General features: G+C 32.6%; 1 protein-coding gene across 5 annotated transcripts; it reads left to right on the top strand.

Annotated features, from left to right (window-relative positions):
* The first annotated feature begins 4,874 nt into the window (after positions 1 to 4,874).
* LOC107916137 (uncharacterized) lies at positions 4,875 to 9,820 on the top strand. 5 transcript variants are annotated; one of them, XM_041102418.1, is made up of 2 exons: positions 4,875 to 5,049; positions 6,636 to 9,820. In XM_041102418.1, the coding sequence occupies exon 2, from the start codon at positions 6,814 to 6,816 to the stop codon at positions 9,658 to 9,660; it is 2,847 nt and encodes a 948-aa protein (XP_040958352.1). In that variant the 5' UTR covers positions 4,875 to 5,049; positions 6,636 to 6,813; the 3' UTR covers positions 9,661 to 9,820. The 5 variants fall into 5 exon arrangements, with proteins under 5 accessions (XP_040958352.1, XP_016700788.1, XP_016700789.1 ...); XM_016845299.2 differs by lacking the exon at positions 4,875 to 5,049 and adding an exon at positions 5,454 to 5,746 and having other exon boundaries at positions 6,464 to 9,820; XM_016845300.2 differs by lacking the exon at positions 4,875 to 5,049 and adding an exon at positions 5,460 to 5,623.
* The last annotated feature ends 7,704 nt before the right edge of the window (positions 9,821 to 17,524 follow it).

Genomic DNA, 17,524 nt, shown 5'->3' with positions numbered 1-17,524 from the left:
CACATAATATTCACATGTGAAATATTACCCATAAAATACTAAACTTTTATCAAGTCATGTATGATTCATAATCCAATCTAAAACAAACATAACAGGATATTAAGCCATTTTCGCATAGCTTTAATACACACACACACTATCAATTAAGCTAAAATCCACAACTAGTCTATACAAGCCATACGACCGAATTAAAAAATTTAGCAAAATACCAAAAGATATCGATAGTGTGATGAGCTTAGCTGACGATCCCCGAACACGTAGCGATCACCAAAATCTATACATCAAAACAATTATCCAACACATTGTAAGCTAACTTAGCTTAGTAAGTTATAAGCAATTAAACAATTCAATGACGTTAACAATTCAATAATAAAATCAAATAATGCAATCATATTCGTATATATACATATTCGAGCTTGCAAAACTTAAATATCAAATATGTAACCATGAACTAATTTCAGCTTGGCCGAATAGGTCTTTAAATAATAACATAGTTATTCTCATATTCAATTCATATACCCACTCTTTACCAAATGTACTCATTCATAAATAAATGCATATAAAACATAATTATAAAATCACATATAGTTACCATTTGGCCGAATATGAACTTTCATATACTCATATACTTTCATTTACCTCGTATAAATTTTTCTCTTCACAATTGAAATAACCTAATTACCTTGATATCAAGTATTATTCATCCATTGTATACTTGTACTATCATGTACTAAATAATTGATCGAGGCCATAATGAAGTTGCACAATTAGTGCTCTTTCTCATCTAACCAAGTTGCTCTCGGTATTGCACACTTAGTGCCCGTTATACAACATCATCATTTTAATTTCGCACACTTAGTGCCCATTATCCAACATCATTATTTTAATTTCGCACACTTAGTGCCGTTCATATAGTCATAGCTATTCCATAGTCGCACACTTAGTGCTAAATATCGATAAATCGCATTCACATCTATTTTTACTTTCCGAACTAAAACGCATTTAGCTATATATATAATTGCATATTTCATTTCAGCATATATATAATTAACATTCATTCAGAAATTTTAACATCTAATTGCTTATAAACTTACCTCGAACAGCAATAAACCGGAACGAAACAATTAATCGACGACTTTATTTTTCCCCAGATCCAAGTCCGATTTCTTTAATTCTTGATCTATACACATTCAAATTTAACTCATTCAAACATAAGTTCATTCAATTCCGTCCAAAAACACATAAATAGGTAATTTACCATTTTGCCCCTGATATTTAACATTTTACAATTTAGTCTAAATTGCACAAACACAAAATATTCCAAATTAATCACAATGTAGTTTGGCCGAATATTCCTAGACTCAATTAGGTCCTTGCATGTCATTTATTTCACATTATAGTCCTTCAATTTAATATTTCTTACAAATTAACCCAAATAATCAAATTCATCAAAAATTCAAAAACAAACATTATAATCTATCACATATCTTTCATATTTCATCATTAACTATCATAAAGCTCAAGTATTCATCAATGACATATCTCAAAATCACCTTCAAATTCTAAAATTAAAGCATGGGCTAAATAGAACACGAAGCAACGATTACAAAAACGTAAAAATCATCAAAAATGAAAATCAAAACATACCTTAACCAAGCTAAAGAAGTGCCGAAACTTAAAAAGCCATGTATGGTTCCTTCCTTTTCAATATTCGGCTAACAAAGATGAACATATTCATCTTTTCATAACTTAATTTTATTATAAAGTTAATATTTACCTTATTACTATATTAACCTTTTACTAATAATTATGTCTAACATATATATTAAGGTTACTCTTGTCAAATGCCACCCACTATCTACTTTTGGTCTTATTGCATCATAAATCCTCCCATTTAAAAAGACAACAACATTTAGGTGCTTTTAGATTTAACCCTTAAATTTTTATTTTACGCGTTTAAACCCTTTTATTAAATCGGACACTTAAATGATGAAATTAAAACACGGAAATTTCACACAATCAAATTCACACATAATAAACACAGAAAATAATATTAAAATATTTTTTTCTAATTCGGATTTGTAGTCCCGAAACCACTGTTTCGATTTGGGTCAAAATCGGGTTGTTACAGCTAAAAACAAAGAAAAATCATTGCAATTAATTAAATTAATTGCTTATTCTTCGTTTGGGTAAAGAAGTAATGAAAAAAATTTCTAGGTTTTGTTTGGCATGGAAGATAAAATTAATTAATTAAATTAATTATAAGGACTGTTCTTTTTTTTTAGCTTAGTATGAAAGACTCAATATCATATAATCAAAAGAAATTTGGGTTTCATAGAAAATTATTAGAGATAAGTTATTTGAGTTTATTTTAATTTGGAAACATAAAATAAAATTTAGAAGGAAATTAAATTAATTAATTTTAATATTATAGTAACAAATCTATTGGGATAATATATTTTAATAATTTATTTAATTGATTTTGATATTTTAAAATTTATATTTTTAATATTGAAAAAAATACTTTAGTAAGGGGCTAAACAAGTACAATTTGACAAATTTTTAAAACATTATTTTAGTTTCTATTGTTTTCACTTTAATCTTAAATGCTTTTTACCTCAACCAATACGTGAAAAAAAAGGATACTTTTTCGGTGACTAAAATGAAAGCAACCTAGAAGTTGGTGACTAAAATAAAAGTGTAAATATGATGTGGCATATATAATTAACCACCGTGAGAAATTTAATGGTTGGAGGACTAAAATAAAGTGTCTTAAAAGTTAGATGACTAACTAGGCATTTTATCCTATTATTAATTGACAGATCAATAGATAATGATACATGGTAGCCTATGATTTTATTTTTCATTTTTTACGAAAAATCATAAAAATATTTAAAATTCTAAAAATTATTTTAAGATCAAAATGAATAAAGTTTATGTATATAAGAATTGAATGTGAAAACATGTTTTTCTCACATATATATATATATATATATAAAGGAGTAACATGAGAATGGTTTTCTTAAGGAAAAAATGGAACATGCCATTGTTTTTATCTAAAAATTTGGGAATAACATAGAAGAGCTTTTCCTGGGAGGAGAAGACTATTGCGTTTCCTTCCTCTCTCAAAATTTGGAAAGAGTTCTTAACAAGACTTGAGAGATTGTTTTGCCCTTTTCTAAAAATATTGGATGTTCCTCTTTAAAAAAATCACAACTATCATATTTTGTTCCTCAAATAACCCGTTATATTGTTTCCTTAAAAATAATTTAATTTTTAAAAATGGGATAAACCATACGATAGCCATTTAATTGTAAAAAATTCTCATTTTAAGCCTTCACGTTACATAGTTTGTTTATTTTAATTACTCTCATTAAAAACTCTAACTAATATCTGACATAATATTTTTTGACGAATGAACCAATCATTGAATGCCGCATGACATAATTTACTACGTCATAAGAGTTGCATATCAATTTAAAAGACTACAATATAATTTGTCCAATATTAATTATTAGGGTAAACTACACCCATGGTCACTTTTGTTTACCTTAGGTTACGTTAGTCACTTATGTTTGAAATGTTACGTTTTAGTCATTTACGTTATCATGTTGTAATATTTTAGTCACTGAGCCATTAATCGTCCTTAATGGTGTAACGGTAAGCTGACGTGGCACGTTAAATCATCATTTCAAACAAAATTTTAGGTTAAATTATACAATTGATCCCCATATTTTTTTCGTTTTAAGTAATTTAATTTTTTTATTTTATGTTCTTTAAACTTTCCTCTTTTTTTCCATTCTCTTTTGTTTCTCCCTCTGTTTTCATATCTTTCCCATTTCTTTTAACATATTAGGAAGTCGAATTGGCAGTGAAAAAAGAAGTAGGAAGTCGACTATCATCATTTGCCTATAACCAAAACCCTATAACCAAAACCCATAAACCCATACCATGTTTCTTTCTTCACTACCAATTCGACTTCTTGGTATGTTAAAATAAATAAAGAAGGTAGGAAAATAGAGGGAGAAGCAGAAGAGAATGGAAAATAAAGAAAATAAAGAATGAAAGTTAAAAGAACATAAAAGAATTAAATTGCTCAAAACGAAAAATTATGAGGACTAATTGTATAATTTAACCTAAAATTTTTATTTTAAATGATACTTTAACGTGCCACGTCAGTTTACCATTACACCATTAACGACAATTAACGGCTCAGTGACTAAAATGTTACAACACAATAACGTAAGTGACTAAAACGTAACATTTCAAACATAAGTGACTGAAATATAACCTAAGGTAAATAAAAATGACCATGGGTGTAGTTTACCCTAATTATTAATCATTGGGTTCCGGCCACCCACCAACCCACCCATGAACTGAAAGCCATTGATGAATCCATTCACCAATAAATGTGCAACTCCAATCTGAATAATAGAAATATTCCTTGTTTCTTTGAACAGCAACATCAACCCAGTTCAAAAAAAGAAAATTTAAAACACAAAAAACCAGTCGAAGCTTAAGTGCATCAATCAACTATGACAGAAGGCTCCAATTAATATAGATAATCTCAATAAAGTTGATTTTCTTTTTCTCCACTTCGGTGGCAAAGCATGCATTGTATCCTAAAAGGATAGAAAAAGAAGAACCAATTAGTATCCCCATTCAAACCATAAAATTCAACTCCAAAAGTTTTAACTTCTCCAGCTGAATTACTTTAGAAGGAAAGGAACAAACCAAGGGATGATTCTAGGTAACTTCATCTTTCACTGTATGTATGCGCTATTCTACCTTGTTGGTTTTTTTTCTTTTCCAATGGAGTCTATGATGGGTATATTCATGTAATCCGATATCACTGCAATAATGGCAGAAGCATGTGCCACTTTTGCATCTGCCTCGTCATTTTCGGCTGACTTCTTGTCCCAAGTACTAAAATATTATATAGTTTGCACAACACAGAGGGAAACCTTCAGATATTGGTCTGATGTTTGGGGTGAAAGAAGTGGAGCCTATTCTGACGGAGTTTCAAATTGCGCCGACAACCGCAAGATGGTAACCCTCAAAATCTCCAACTTACAGCCTCTCTGTTATCTCTAGAGCTGTAAATGACATTTGATTAAAATATTTGATAAAATTGGATGTCCACAAATGTTGGATTCTGCTTCATATGGAGATACGTAATTGATGTAAAATTCCATTCAAATTCTCAACATTCAATTTTGTTTATTATCTTTAAGATTAAAAAGAATTCAGATGCTGTTGTTCATGAATGTAAAGTACATACAAATTCATTACAATATCTAAATATGGTATACATTGAAAGTATTGAAATGTGAACATTCAGAATCGATGTTGCCTAAATGGAATTGGTTGGTCGAATAATTAGTTTGAAAAATGATATGAATATCTTTTTTTAATTTATTTAATTAATCCTCAAATATTCTGAAAATTGCGAGAGACGTCCGAAAGAAAAACCTAGGGTTCGAACCACTGCGTTTCACCTCCCCATAAATACATGAAAATGCAAGGGCATTTTGTAGAACAAAATCCTCTGAATTGGCCCTAAATTTCACCAAAATCACAGTTATATCCACCATTCAACACAAAAAATCAGCGGCACTCGCAGGTACAGTGTTATTTTTATTCCCAACTTTCCTCTGGTCTTGGCTCTTTTCTCAAACCCCCCCAAAGAACCCTCCCTTCTTTTCTTGTGGATTTTGACCCTTCCATTTTGGAATTCAAATTACAGGTCAGTTCACTTTCTCCGCTTCTCCCCTCTGTCAATAGTTCAATTTTAGCTTTCTTTTTCTTTTTCTTTCTCTAAGTAAAATTTTGACTAATCCAAGTATCATTTTTCGGAGTTTTTCTTCTTTGGAGTCTATTTATGTTTGCTTATGGGTCTTACGGAATCGGTTCTTTTTTTTTTTTGGTTGGGGGGGGGGTAGAATTTGAGATTCAACTTGAGAAAGATGGAATTTATTTGGTCTTGCTGTTGTTTAGTATATGGACTAATAATATGATAGCAATGTTAATGGAAAATGTGATGACCACATGAAAAATATGTGAAAAAAAAATGGAACTTAACAGCTCGTTTTGTTACGCATAGATTTGTAATTCTTCGTTGTTTACTGAATTATTCTTAGGCGTATACTGTTGTCATTTTGGGCTTTTGTTTTTAGTTGCGATGAAGCTTTCCGGGGTTTCTGCAGTTGGTACATTATTGGCTTGAAATTTGATTTGGTTGGTTTGGCCATTTCTGAATTTTGAAGACTTACATTTTTCTTTTCCATATTTTGTAATAACCTTGTAGCTTTTCACAATTTCATATTTCTTGGAACCCTTGGATTGAAAAAGTTGAATCCCTATTTGTTTGTTTCAAGTGATTATTTTGCTAATTTCATGTGGAAATATGCTGCACTTGTTTTCCTCATCCTTTTGATCTTTGAAGTTAATCCTTCTTGTGTAGGGCCTTTACATTTGTGTCTTGATGCATGAAGATCCACTTATTATGTAAAAATGTGATATCAATAAAGGAGTATCAGATTTTAATTTCTTCCAATTCCTGCTTTTCTTTTTTGGCTTAGTTGAACCTATTTTATTGTATTTTTGAAAGGTTTGATTTGATAAAACTACTACAGGATCCATGAGGAAGTGGGAGCTGGGTTTCTTGTCTGGTAGTTATGAGATTGCAGAGGAAGAGTGGATGATGTCTGTTATAATTTAATTAAATTAGTTGATTAAACCAATCATTAGATATTTTTTTTGCGTGTGTGTCTGAAACCGATTCAACTTGCTCCCTCTTGGATTACATTGGTGATGGACTGCAACAAGGAAGAGGCCATCAGGGCCAAAGACATTGCGGAGAAGAAGATGCAAAATAAGGATTTTTCTGGTGCTCTTAGAGTTGCAGCCAAGGCCCAGCAACTATTTCAGGATCTGGAGAGCATATCTCAGATGATAGTGGTGTGTGATGTGCATTGTGCTGCCGAGAAACGATTGTATGGCAATGAGATGGATTGGTATGCCATACTTAAGGTTGATCAGACAGCTGATGAAGCTACAATCAAGAAGCAGTATAGAAAATTTGCCCTTCAACTTCACCCGGATAAGAACAAGTTTCCTGGTGCAGAAGCTGCTTTTAAGTTGATCGGGGATGCACAAAGGACACTTTTGGATCAAGGTAAAAGATCTTCTCATGACATGAAACGCAAAGTTACTGTTAATAGACCATCTCCAGCTGCAGCATGTCGCCCCCCACAGAACTCAAGTTGGTTTCCACATGCAGCTGCTCAGAATAACTTCCATGCCAACTTTCCTGGCTTGAATTCTCAACAGCAACGACAACAACCAACTCAAACTGATTCCTCCAATGGCCGGCCCACTTTCTGGACCAAGTGTCCTTACTGTACAGTTAAGTACCAGTATTATACAGAAATACTTAACAGATCTATTCGCTGCCAAACTTGCAAGAAGAACTTCGTTGCCTATGATTCAGGTGCAGTTCCACCGGCAAGTAAAATGAGTCGGCCAAAGTTTCCCCAACAAGGAGTTGCACAGAATCAGGGTGCTTGCGGAGTTGATCAAAGGTCTCAAAGGAGTTTCACTGTTGAGAATGTTTTTACAGGCTTTACTCCAAATGCACCTCATACTACTGAGGCTAGAAAGGGAAAGGGGAATAGTAAAAGAGGAAAGAAGCAAACTGTTGAATCCAGTGGAAGCAGCAATGAGTCTGATGAGGATATGGTGATTGATGGAAATGGTGATGTTCTGGTTGGAAAGCAGTCTAATTCTCAAGCAGAGCAGAATGTGCGGAGATCTGGTAGGCGTAAGAAGCACATTTCATATAAGGTGAATTTAAGTGATGAGGAGGACCTTGGTAGCCTTCCAAAAAAGACTAAAACAAGTGGATCACCCTGTGCCAATGAAGAAACTAAAGAAATGCCTAATGAAGACGAGTCTAAACAGAAAAATCGAGCTGGTGAAGTGAAATATCAGAATGCAAGGGATCATAGAGAAGGTAAGGGTTTTAAGTCAAGCTTTTTAAAGGAAATGAGTGACGGAGATGATCTTAGGAAACCTGGGAAAGCTTATGCTGATGGCCTTAAGGAAAATTTAAACCCCATTGTTGATGATTCTGTGTCAGATTTGAGCCAAAAAGAAACAAAGGAGCCCCTGGTTTTTGCATGCGCGAATCCAGAGTTTTATGACTTTGACAATGATAAGAAAGAAAGCAGTTTTTCAGTAGGTCAGATTTGGGCTTTGTATGATACGTTGGATGCCATGCCTAGATTCTATGCTCGGATCAGAAAAATCTTCTCTTCTGGGTTCAAGCTAAAAATAACCTGGCTAGAACCAGATCCAGATGATGCAAATGAAATAGAATGGGTCGGAGAAGGTTTACCGGTTTCTTGTGGTAAGTTCAAACATGGGGCCTCTGAAAACACTGAAGATCGTCTTATGTTTTCCCATTTGCTATATTGGGAAAAAGGAACTTGTAGAGATACCTACAAGATATTTCCAAGAAAGGGAGAAACTTGGGCCCTTTTCAAGAACTGGAATATCAATTGGAAGTCTGGTTCTGGCACTGACCAGAAATATGAATATGAATTTGTTGAGATCTTATCTGGGGGTGTTGAAGGTGCAGGTATACAGGTTGCTTACTTAAATAAGGTAAAAGGCTTTGTAAGTGTATTCTCTCGAATGAGTAAGAATGGAGTTGGTACATTTGTAGTTCCGCGCAATGAACTATTCCGGTTTTCCCACATGGTACCGTCCTTTGTACTGACTGGTAAAGAGAGAAAAGGGGTGCCCAAAGGTTCCTTTGAACTCGACACAGCTGCTTTGCCTGAAGAAATTGCTGTTCCTAAGGTCTTGAAGGCGAACGGTGATAGCAGACATCTTAGTAGCTCTTATTCGGCTGCTTGTGAAATACTGAAGCCTACTGTGGGATCTGATGAGCCTGCTCCTTCAGCTTCGGCCTCAAAAATCTTTGAAATCCCAGAATCTGAATTCTACAATTTTGATGCCGACAAAACCAAGGAAAAGTTTCTTGTTGGTCAGGTCTGGGCATTGTATGGTGATGATGATGGCTTACCAAAGTACTATGGTGAGATTAAGAACATCGAGTCCCACCCGGTTTTCAAAATACACGTGACGTGGCTTCTTCCTTGCCAATCAGAAAGAAGAACCAAGTGGTACGATACAAGCATGCCTACTTGTTGCGGAAGATTTAGTAGAAAGGGTTCCCAAGTCTACACCTCCACTGACTCCTTTTCTCATAAGTTAAAGGCAGAGTCTACCGGTACTAAGGATGAATTTGCCATCTCACCTAGACAAGGTGAGATCTGGGCATTATATCGGAACTGGACTCCTCAAATTAAATGTTCGGACTTGGAGAACTGGTACTATGACATAGTGCTGGTTATGAAGGAAACCAATGGGTGCATAGAGGTTTTAATGTTAGAACGTGTGGATGGCTTCAATTCTGTTTTCAGGGTTCAAGCAAAAGGGGGATCTAATGTTGCAGCCGAAATCTCTTGGGTGGATCAGCTAAGGTTTTCGCATCAAATTCCATTTTTCGAGCTAACCGAAGAGAGAAATGGCAGCCTAAGAGGTTGCTGGGAACTTGATCCTGCAGCATTGCCGGTACATTATTTTTCTTAATTTAAGAAGTACCAACTAGTAAAGACTAGAATTCTAATGTTTGTCTTCATGGAACCAACTCTGGGTGAAAGTCTCAATTACTTAGCTGCAACTGAAATGCTTTTCTTCATGTTTTTGATTCATATTTTCGATGTAAAATATAAGTTGTTTTCAAGATTAATCCATTTGACCATAAAAAGTATGGAGGCTGCAACCTGAATCCGAACGCAAACTAAAACTGATGTGAACTTAAATTAATCATAATACTTGAAGTGATAAGAATCTAAAATGGTTCAAATATGTAATTATTTGACTTAGAAAACCCAAATTTTTAAATTTGAATTGAATCTGCACAGTTAAAGGGTAATTGAAATTTGTAATTATAATTTCTTATGCTTCATGTTGATTGACGTTTTTCATTGTAATACGGTTAAATTTGCTCAAGTTTTATAGAATTTTCTCAGCTAAATTTTATCATTCGATATTGATTTTTGATGACTGCAAAAAAAAATTTAACAATTTTATTTTAATGATTAACAATAAATTAATTTACAAAATGTTCAAAAATAAAAAAAATAACATAAAAAATTATTTAATGAAAGAAAATATGCCACTAGTCCTTTTTCAATTTGAAGATTTTAATCAAATTGTTTATCTTATAGTATTTTTCACGAAAGTTTGCCATCGACATATCTATATAATCACGCTAACAACTAACAAGGAAATCATTATAAATTTGGTAAAATACATTACTATTAGCAATAAAATAAATTAATTTTTAAATGTATAAAAAATAATTTCTAACTTTTTAAATATAAGACCTTGTTGATCAATTGTTCAACAAGGAGGGAACAGGAAGAGACAAGCAAAAGAAGGTGGTGGTATTTTGGAATGGTATACTCTCGTAGGGTAGAGAGCCATCAAAGGTGGAAATGAGGGGAGAAATATAGAGAAAAACGTTTGGTGGTTGCAAAGCGGAACAAAGAAGAAACAAAAAAAAAAATCCTTTACCCTAATCTCAATAAGAGTATATAAGTATGTATGGTGGGACCTACATTGTGGTCAAAATGCACATGTATAACAAATGCCCCATCTTTCCTAGTCGAAGGGAAAGTTGTACAGTGACATTGTCTAAAATGAAAAGCAATAATAAGATTTTTGTATTGTGAATGAGGTTAAAAAAATTTGTTTGTATTTGTGTTTCTTCTTACAAAAATTGTGATAATTTGAAAATTTTGAAATTGTGCTCGTATAAAGGCATTGCAACTATTTGTAAGTATTTAAAATTATGCTAATGTTGAAGGTAAAATATTAGTTCAAAATTAGAAATGAAAATGAAGTGTGTGAGTTGTACCTTTAATGGAGTGAAAATGAACCCCTGGTGGAAGGGTGCCTTTAGGAGCCACACCATGGAGGAGTACCATTAGGACATGTATCATGGGTGGTCATATCGAGGGGTGGTTACTATTAGAAGATGTATCGTGGGAGGTCACCTTATGAGTTATATCGTGGATGGTTCAGTGGGAGGGTACTGTGGGTAGTACTCGTGGATGGTTACCATTGGAAGGTATCGCGGGTGGTACTCCTGGATTGTTATTATGGGAGGGTATCGCAAGAGGTATTTGTGGATGGTTACCGTGGGAGGGTATTGCGAAAGGTACTCGTGGAAGGTTATCGTTAGGAATCATGCCATGGGTGGTATCGTGGGAGGTTACCATTAGGAATCATGGTGTGGGTGGTACTATGGGAGGTGCTAGTGGATGTACTTGTTGGCAGTGTTGGTTCAAAATTACGCAATATTATTTATCAATCGCACAATCATTGATTCTTACAACTCGGAAAATGTGGAGAGTATTAGGTCAGTCGCACAATCGTTGGTTTTTACAACTTGGATTATGTGGAGAATAATTTGTTGACAGCTCAAACATTGGAACTGATGACTCGAAACTACATGGAATGTATTATGTATATCACACAACCGTTGGCATTAACGACTAGGAATTATGTGGAGAGTATTATCTTGATTGCACAAAATTACGTAGAGAATATAATTGTTGGTTCTTACAACTTGGAATTACGTGGAGAGTATTATCTTGATCGCACAACCCATGGTATTTATTATTGAAATTACGTGGAGAGTATTATGTTGAATCGTAACGGTAGGCTAATTGACTCGAAATTACGCAAAAGGAGAATCATGTAACTCATAAAGCTAGTCAAATTAAAAACCAATATAAATTGCAATATAAAGATTCACATGTACAAAAACACTAATGTAATGACCCAAAATTCACGGGCATCGGAAAAGTGCAATATCGGGCTTCCGTCCTAGTAAACCAAGTTCGTAAATAATTATTAGAAATATTTATGAGTCTAGTAGTGAGCTTAATTAAGTTTTAATTAGGTGAATTTAGCTTAATTAAGAGTAATTGCGAAAAAGGATTAAATTGAATAAAGAGTAAAAATTTAATTATAGATTAAAGAAAAACTTATGGGGCTAAATAAGCAATTAGACTAATTGCTTAGAACAAGGCGGTTAATGAGTGTTAAATCTTGAGATTTTGTTATTAATTTATTATTATAATTATAATTATTAATTATTATTATGGCTTTCTATTTAAATATTATTATTAATATTATTATATTATAAAATAAAATAAATTAAGACAAGTGTATGGTGATAAGATGGTACAAGTGTAATAATATAGTATTATAATTATTTATTTACTTAAAATTTAAGTAAAAGATATTTATGAATTAAATATTATTATATTATATTATTATTATTATTAACTAATATATATATAATAAAGTAAAATAACAAAAGAAACAAAAGGGGAAAAGGAACAGAAGCTTTCGAAACAGGGAGAAAGGAAAGAAGAAAAGAAAAAGAAAAGGAAAAATTAGGGTTTAAGGTTTTAAAGCTTTAAAAGGTAAGTCAATTAAGTCCTTTTCTCTTAATTTTGATATTTTAGAAGCTTTAGAACAAAGTTTTGTTGAAATTAAGTTGAAGTTTTGAAAGTTCTTAGGTTTTTGAACATAGTTCATGTTGAACAAAATAATGAATTTGGGGTTTAATTGAATGAATTTCAAGTTAGAATTGATTAAAGGATTAAAATTGTAAACTAGGTTTTAAGTTTTACATAGTAGGGATTAAATTGAAAGAAGTTTAAAATTAGGATTTTAATATGAACATTGAATAGTTAAGTTTAACATGGCAAGATATTAAGTAGAAATGAAGTGTGAATTGAGTTAGAAAAGTAAATGAGTTAATTAGGATTAAATTGGAGTTAGGGTATAAATTGAAAAGAAATTCAATTAATTATTGTAAATTAGTGCTGTATTAATAATGAAAAAAATTATTATTATTTTCGTAGCTAACAAAGAACCCGAGGCATCGACACACAAAGGAAAGGAGAAGCTATCGAGGACTAAAACGAGAAATTCACGGTTTGTATTACTATAATTCAAACTACTATTTATTAAATGTTATATTTAAATTTATGTATATGGTAAGTAAAATTTTAAGGTAGGTATCAATATTGAAATGAATGAATTTGAGATGAAGTATGATTATATATGAATATTTGATAGTATATTGTTGGAAAGTGGAAAATTGTATCGAATTGAATTGTACATTGAAAGTGAAATTGAAATTGAGAAAGTGATTTGAATACCTTATTAACTAATCGGGCTTAGTCGGATACAGTTGGCATGCCATAGGATTGGAAGAGTACGGTAATTTATCGGCTTTGCCGATCAGGCACTATATGTGTCGTATTAGGCACCACGTGTGTCGTTTCAGGCACTTTATGTGTCGTATACTGCTTCTGATATGTTGATCAGGTACTGAGTACTGTTTTAGGCACAATTTACCGTACTGATGTGTTTGGTTGGAATCCGTGTATCCGCCAAGGTCCAAGTTTGTTAATAGGGTGAATAATCGAAATGTGAGAATTGAATAAATTTGATTGATCGTACAACTGAAAGTATAAGAAAAAAATTGTTAGTCGAATTGTGAGATTTGAAAGCATGAACCTAAGGTTCATGAATTGATCAAATTCAAGTTATTAATAAATAACATTGTTGATGAATTATTATATGAAATATGAAACTGAATGTAAATTAGTTCTTATAAGTTATAAATTTTACATGTTTAATGTTATATGATTAATATTTATAATTCATTAAAGTTATATATGTTGAATTATGGTAATACCACTGAGTATGAAATACTCAGCATACGGTTGTTTTCGTGCGCAGGTTAGTAGAAATCAAAGGTCCCGGTTCAGCATCCAGATCAATCCCGACTTCAGAGACAATTTGGTGATGTAACCTTTCTTTGGGTGAAAGTGGCATGTACTTAGGTATTATATAAATTATGTACTTAAGTCTTGTAACTTTGGTTGTAAAATGATGTCTAATATGGATTATAAGTATGAAATGAAATAATATGGCATATTTGGTAAATGTGGCATGAAACTAAAATGGAAATAAATGAAATTACTAGTTCAATTAAAAATTATTTATGAATGATCAAGTAGATAAATTGTTAAATTAATGTTGTAGGCATAATTAGGCATGTTTGATTGTGGAGATGTATAGGTTGTTATATTGGTTGCAAATTGGTTGTGGTTTGAAATTGCAGGGAATGTTAGATAATTATAAAGGGGTTATATTGAGTTTTTTTTTATTTTCCAGAGCACTCGAACAAGTCCCGATTCACTTCTAATACGTATTCTAGGCCTCGTAAATTATCCAATATGTTCTGTAATGCCTCGTAACCCTGTTCCGGCGATAGTATGGGTTTAAGGGGTGTTACAACTAATTTACCACTTGGTGGAGGTATAAAATTACAAATATAATATAAACATAGGTGGGGTGTAATAACATATACATTCCTAGGGAGGTGCATCCCTAGCGAGAGTACATGCCTAGGTGGGGGTTAACCCCTTACCTTCAACAACTTTTTTTTGTTAACAGCATACACATCGTGTAAATATATACATTCAAGGGGTATAACCACTCGTGACAACCTTGTAAGTTCTCTTTCTCAAACTTTCAAAACGTTTTTTATATAAATAATATACCTGCGTAGGTGGGGAGGGACACCCTTAAGAGGTTATTTCTATTCCATTTTTTATATAATATAATATATGCATGGGAGGGACCTCCAAAAATTTCATCACTTCAATTTCTATTTATTATTATTGTTATTAACATGCAAAAACGAGTGTTATACACATAAACATACAAGTAGGGGCATTTGTCATTAATGTGCTTCTACTTCCTTCAAGATTTTTTAAGGGTAAACTATAAAGATAGTCACTTTCGTTTGTCTCAGATTATATTTCAGTCATTTATGTTTGAAATGTTACGTTTTAGTCATTTACATTATCATTTTGTTACAAAGTGATCACTTTGTTATTAAGTTTCGTTGCCTCCCTAACGACAATCCTACGTGATAGTCCAAATGAGTTTTAAACGCCAACTTGGATATCTAGCTGAGACGAGAATAAGTTTTTAATTAAATAAATTTAATTAATTGAAAATTTTAAATTAATTACACCTTGAACTGGAAAGGAAAAATTGTTCGTCTCATTTTTATTTTTAGTTTTCTTTTCCATTTTCCATTTGTCATTAACTGTTGCTAATTGCTTTTGCTAGTTCAAATTGATGGGTGATATAAAATCAGTCTATTTTCGACATCATATCCATAGTTAACGCATTCATCATAGTTAAAAGCTCCAGCTCCATATCAAGGTCACGATCAATAGCGCCACTATCACCAATAGCGTCACTAGCATCAATATCGTCACTAGCATCAATATTGACATCATCAATAAGAAAACCTTTAAGCTTGTTATCTAGGAACTTGTTCAGAAATATTGTAATGAAAGAAACATAGGAGTTTGTCGCTAGGTATTTAAACAAATAGGATCGTCCGGTTCCTATAGAACCTACACTAAAATACCCATAGAAGGAGATAGGGTTAAGCGGAGCGAAAAGGGTTTTCCACGAGACGGGAAATGAAAACTATTAGCCCTACATGAAGTTTGTGAATAAGTGATTGTCTGATAAAGCAATGAATATTCGCCTTTCTGCTAAATAGGATTTATTGAACTTATAATCCATTAGATACTTTTTATGAATGTTGACTAAGTATCGTAAATAAATTGGTCCCTGTTGTTCAATCATTTGATAACCAGAGTTATTCTTTGATAAATGATCACAATGAATCAGACTCAGTAGAATTTGATCAATCCTTTTTTCTGTCGTTAAGGTGGAGACTGAACTAAGAATTCTCTTTCTTTATCATCAATCGAATCACTGGTCGTGACCCAGGATTCTATTTTCTCATCAATCCAATCATCGCTCACATTTTTTTATTTTTCTTATCAATTAATAGATCTCTTTACTTGTATGACTTAGATGTCTCGTATTTCTCGAAAAAATGATTCGATTGATGGGATTTGGTATGATACTTATGAGATTGATGATATCGATGAGATTGATATTCAAATATTTCTTCTTAGAACGCATTGATTTGACCCCATAAGCGGGACCACTACCCTATAGCATGTTGCTGCCAAAAGTAGAACCCCGTATATCTTCTAGAGAATCTCTCAATTGTTCTAGAGCAACTAGAAAGAGATTTTTTAACCAGAAAGAATTCAGTTCAGATGTAGGATACCTATCTAGAAGTTTTCGCAACTCAATCATGTATGATGGAATCATCAAAGATTTGACCTTTTCGAACTCTATCTGTAACTCACTATAGGCTAGGGAAACAAAGAGAAGGTGTGTACGAATGAGATATCCAGCAACAAGAAGAAGGAAAAGGATTGAATAGAGGAACTCCTGAACATTTGGCGATCTCAAATGTGTTGATATTAATGGTTACTCATTATTTTGATGAATCATTTCTTCGGACAGAAGAAAATTATGTAAACACTTACTCAAAATCAGCATTTAAAACCCATTTGGATTGCCATGTAAGACTGCCGTTAGGGAGGTAATGAAGCTTAACGACAGAGTGGCTACTTCGTAATAAAATGATAACTTAAGTAACTAAAATGTAACATTTCAAACATAAGTGATTAAAATATAATCTGAAGCAAACAAAAGTGACTAATTCTATAATTTACCTTTTCTTCAAATATAATATATACACATAGAAAATGGGTGATACATCCGTTAGGAAAATACTTGGGAACCCATGATGGTTCTCTCCTTTTACCCACCACCACTTTTCTTTTAATGAACATGTAATTGGGGACCATCCGCGAGTCCCTTCTATCACCCTTCAATTTTTTTTCACACATTTATCGTTTCGATATCGATATCTTTTGTTTGACCTTGATAAATATTAGTTCGATAAATCAATTCAAAAGTGCCAAGAGTGGGTGTATTAACTTTTAAAAATTTTGTGGAAGCTTGAGAGAAATGATAAAAAAATTTAATATAATGATTTAGAGTGATTCGACCCCAATTGACTACTTCACTATCTTAGCTTTCTACAATTAAGGATTTTCCCAAATTTACTAAATTGATCAACCTTTAAGGAAAATATGTAACCTTACAACTCCGTTAAGATTTCTACAAAAATTTTAAGACTCAAACCCTCTAAAAAAGAAACAAACAAGCAAACTAAGAAATAACCCTTACAAAATCAAAGTGTTTACCAATTAAGTACAATTACAAAGAAAAACACTTAAACTAATAGAAAAACAATGAACCTCGCGAGTGTATGTAAGGAAAATATGAAAAAAATTAAGCACAAAGGTTGTTTGATTGATGTTTAAAGCTTCAACAATCTCTCTCATTGTTGTAGAACTTTTAGAAGTTGATATTTATACCCTTCAATTGATTTCCAACTGTTGTG

This window comes from Gossypium hirsutum, chromosome D10, assembly GCF_007990345.1.
Source record: "Gossypium hirsutum isolate 1008001.06 chromosome D10, Gossypium_hirsutum_v2.1, whole genome shotgun sequence".
NCBI lineage: Eukaryota > Viridiplantae > Streptophyta > Magnoliopsida > Malvales > Malvaceae > Gossypium > Gossypium hirsutum.
Note: the sequence above shows the minus strand (reverse complement) of the source record. Positions and strands in the feature narration are given on the sequence as shown.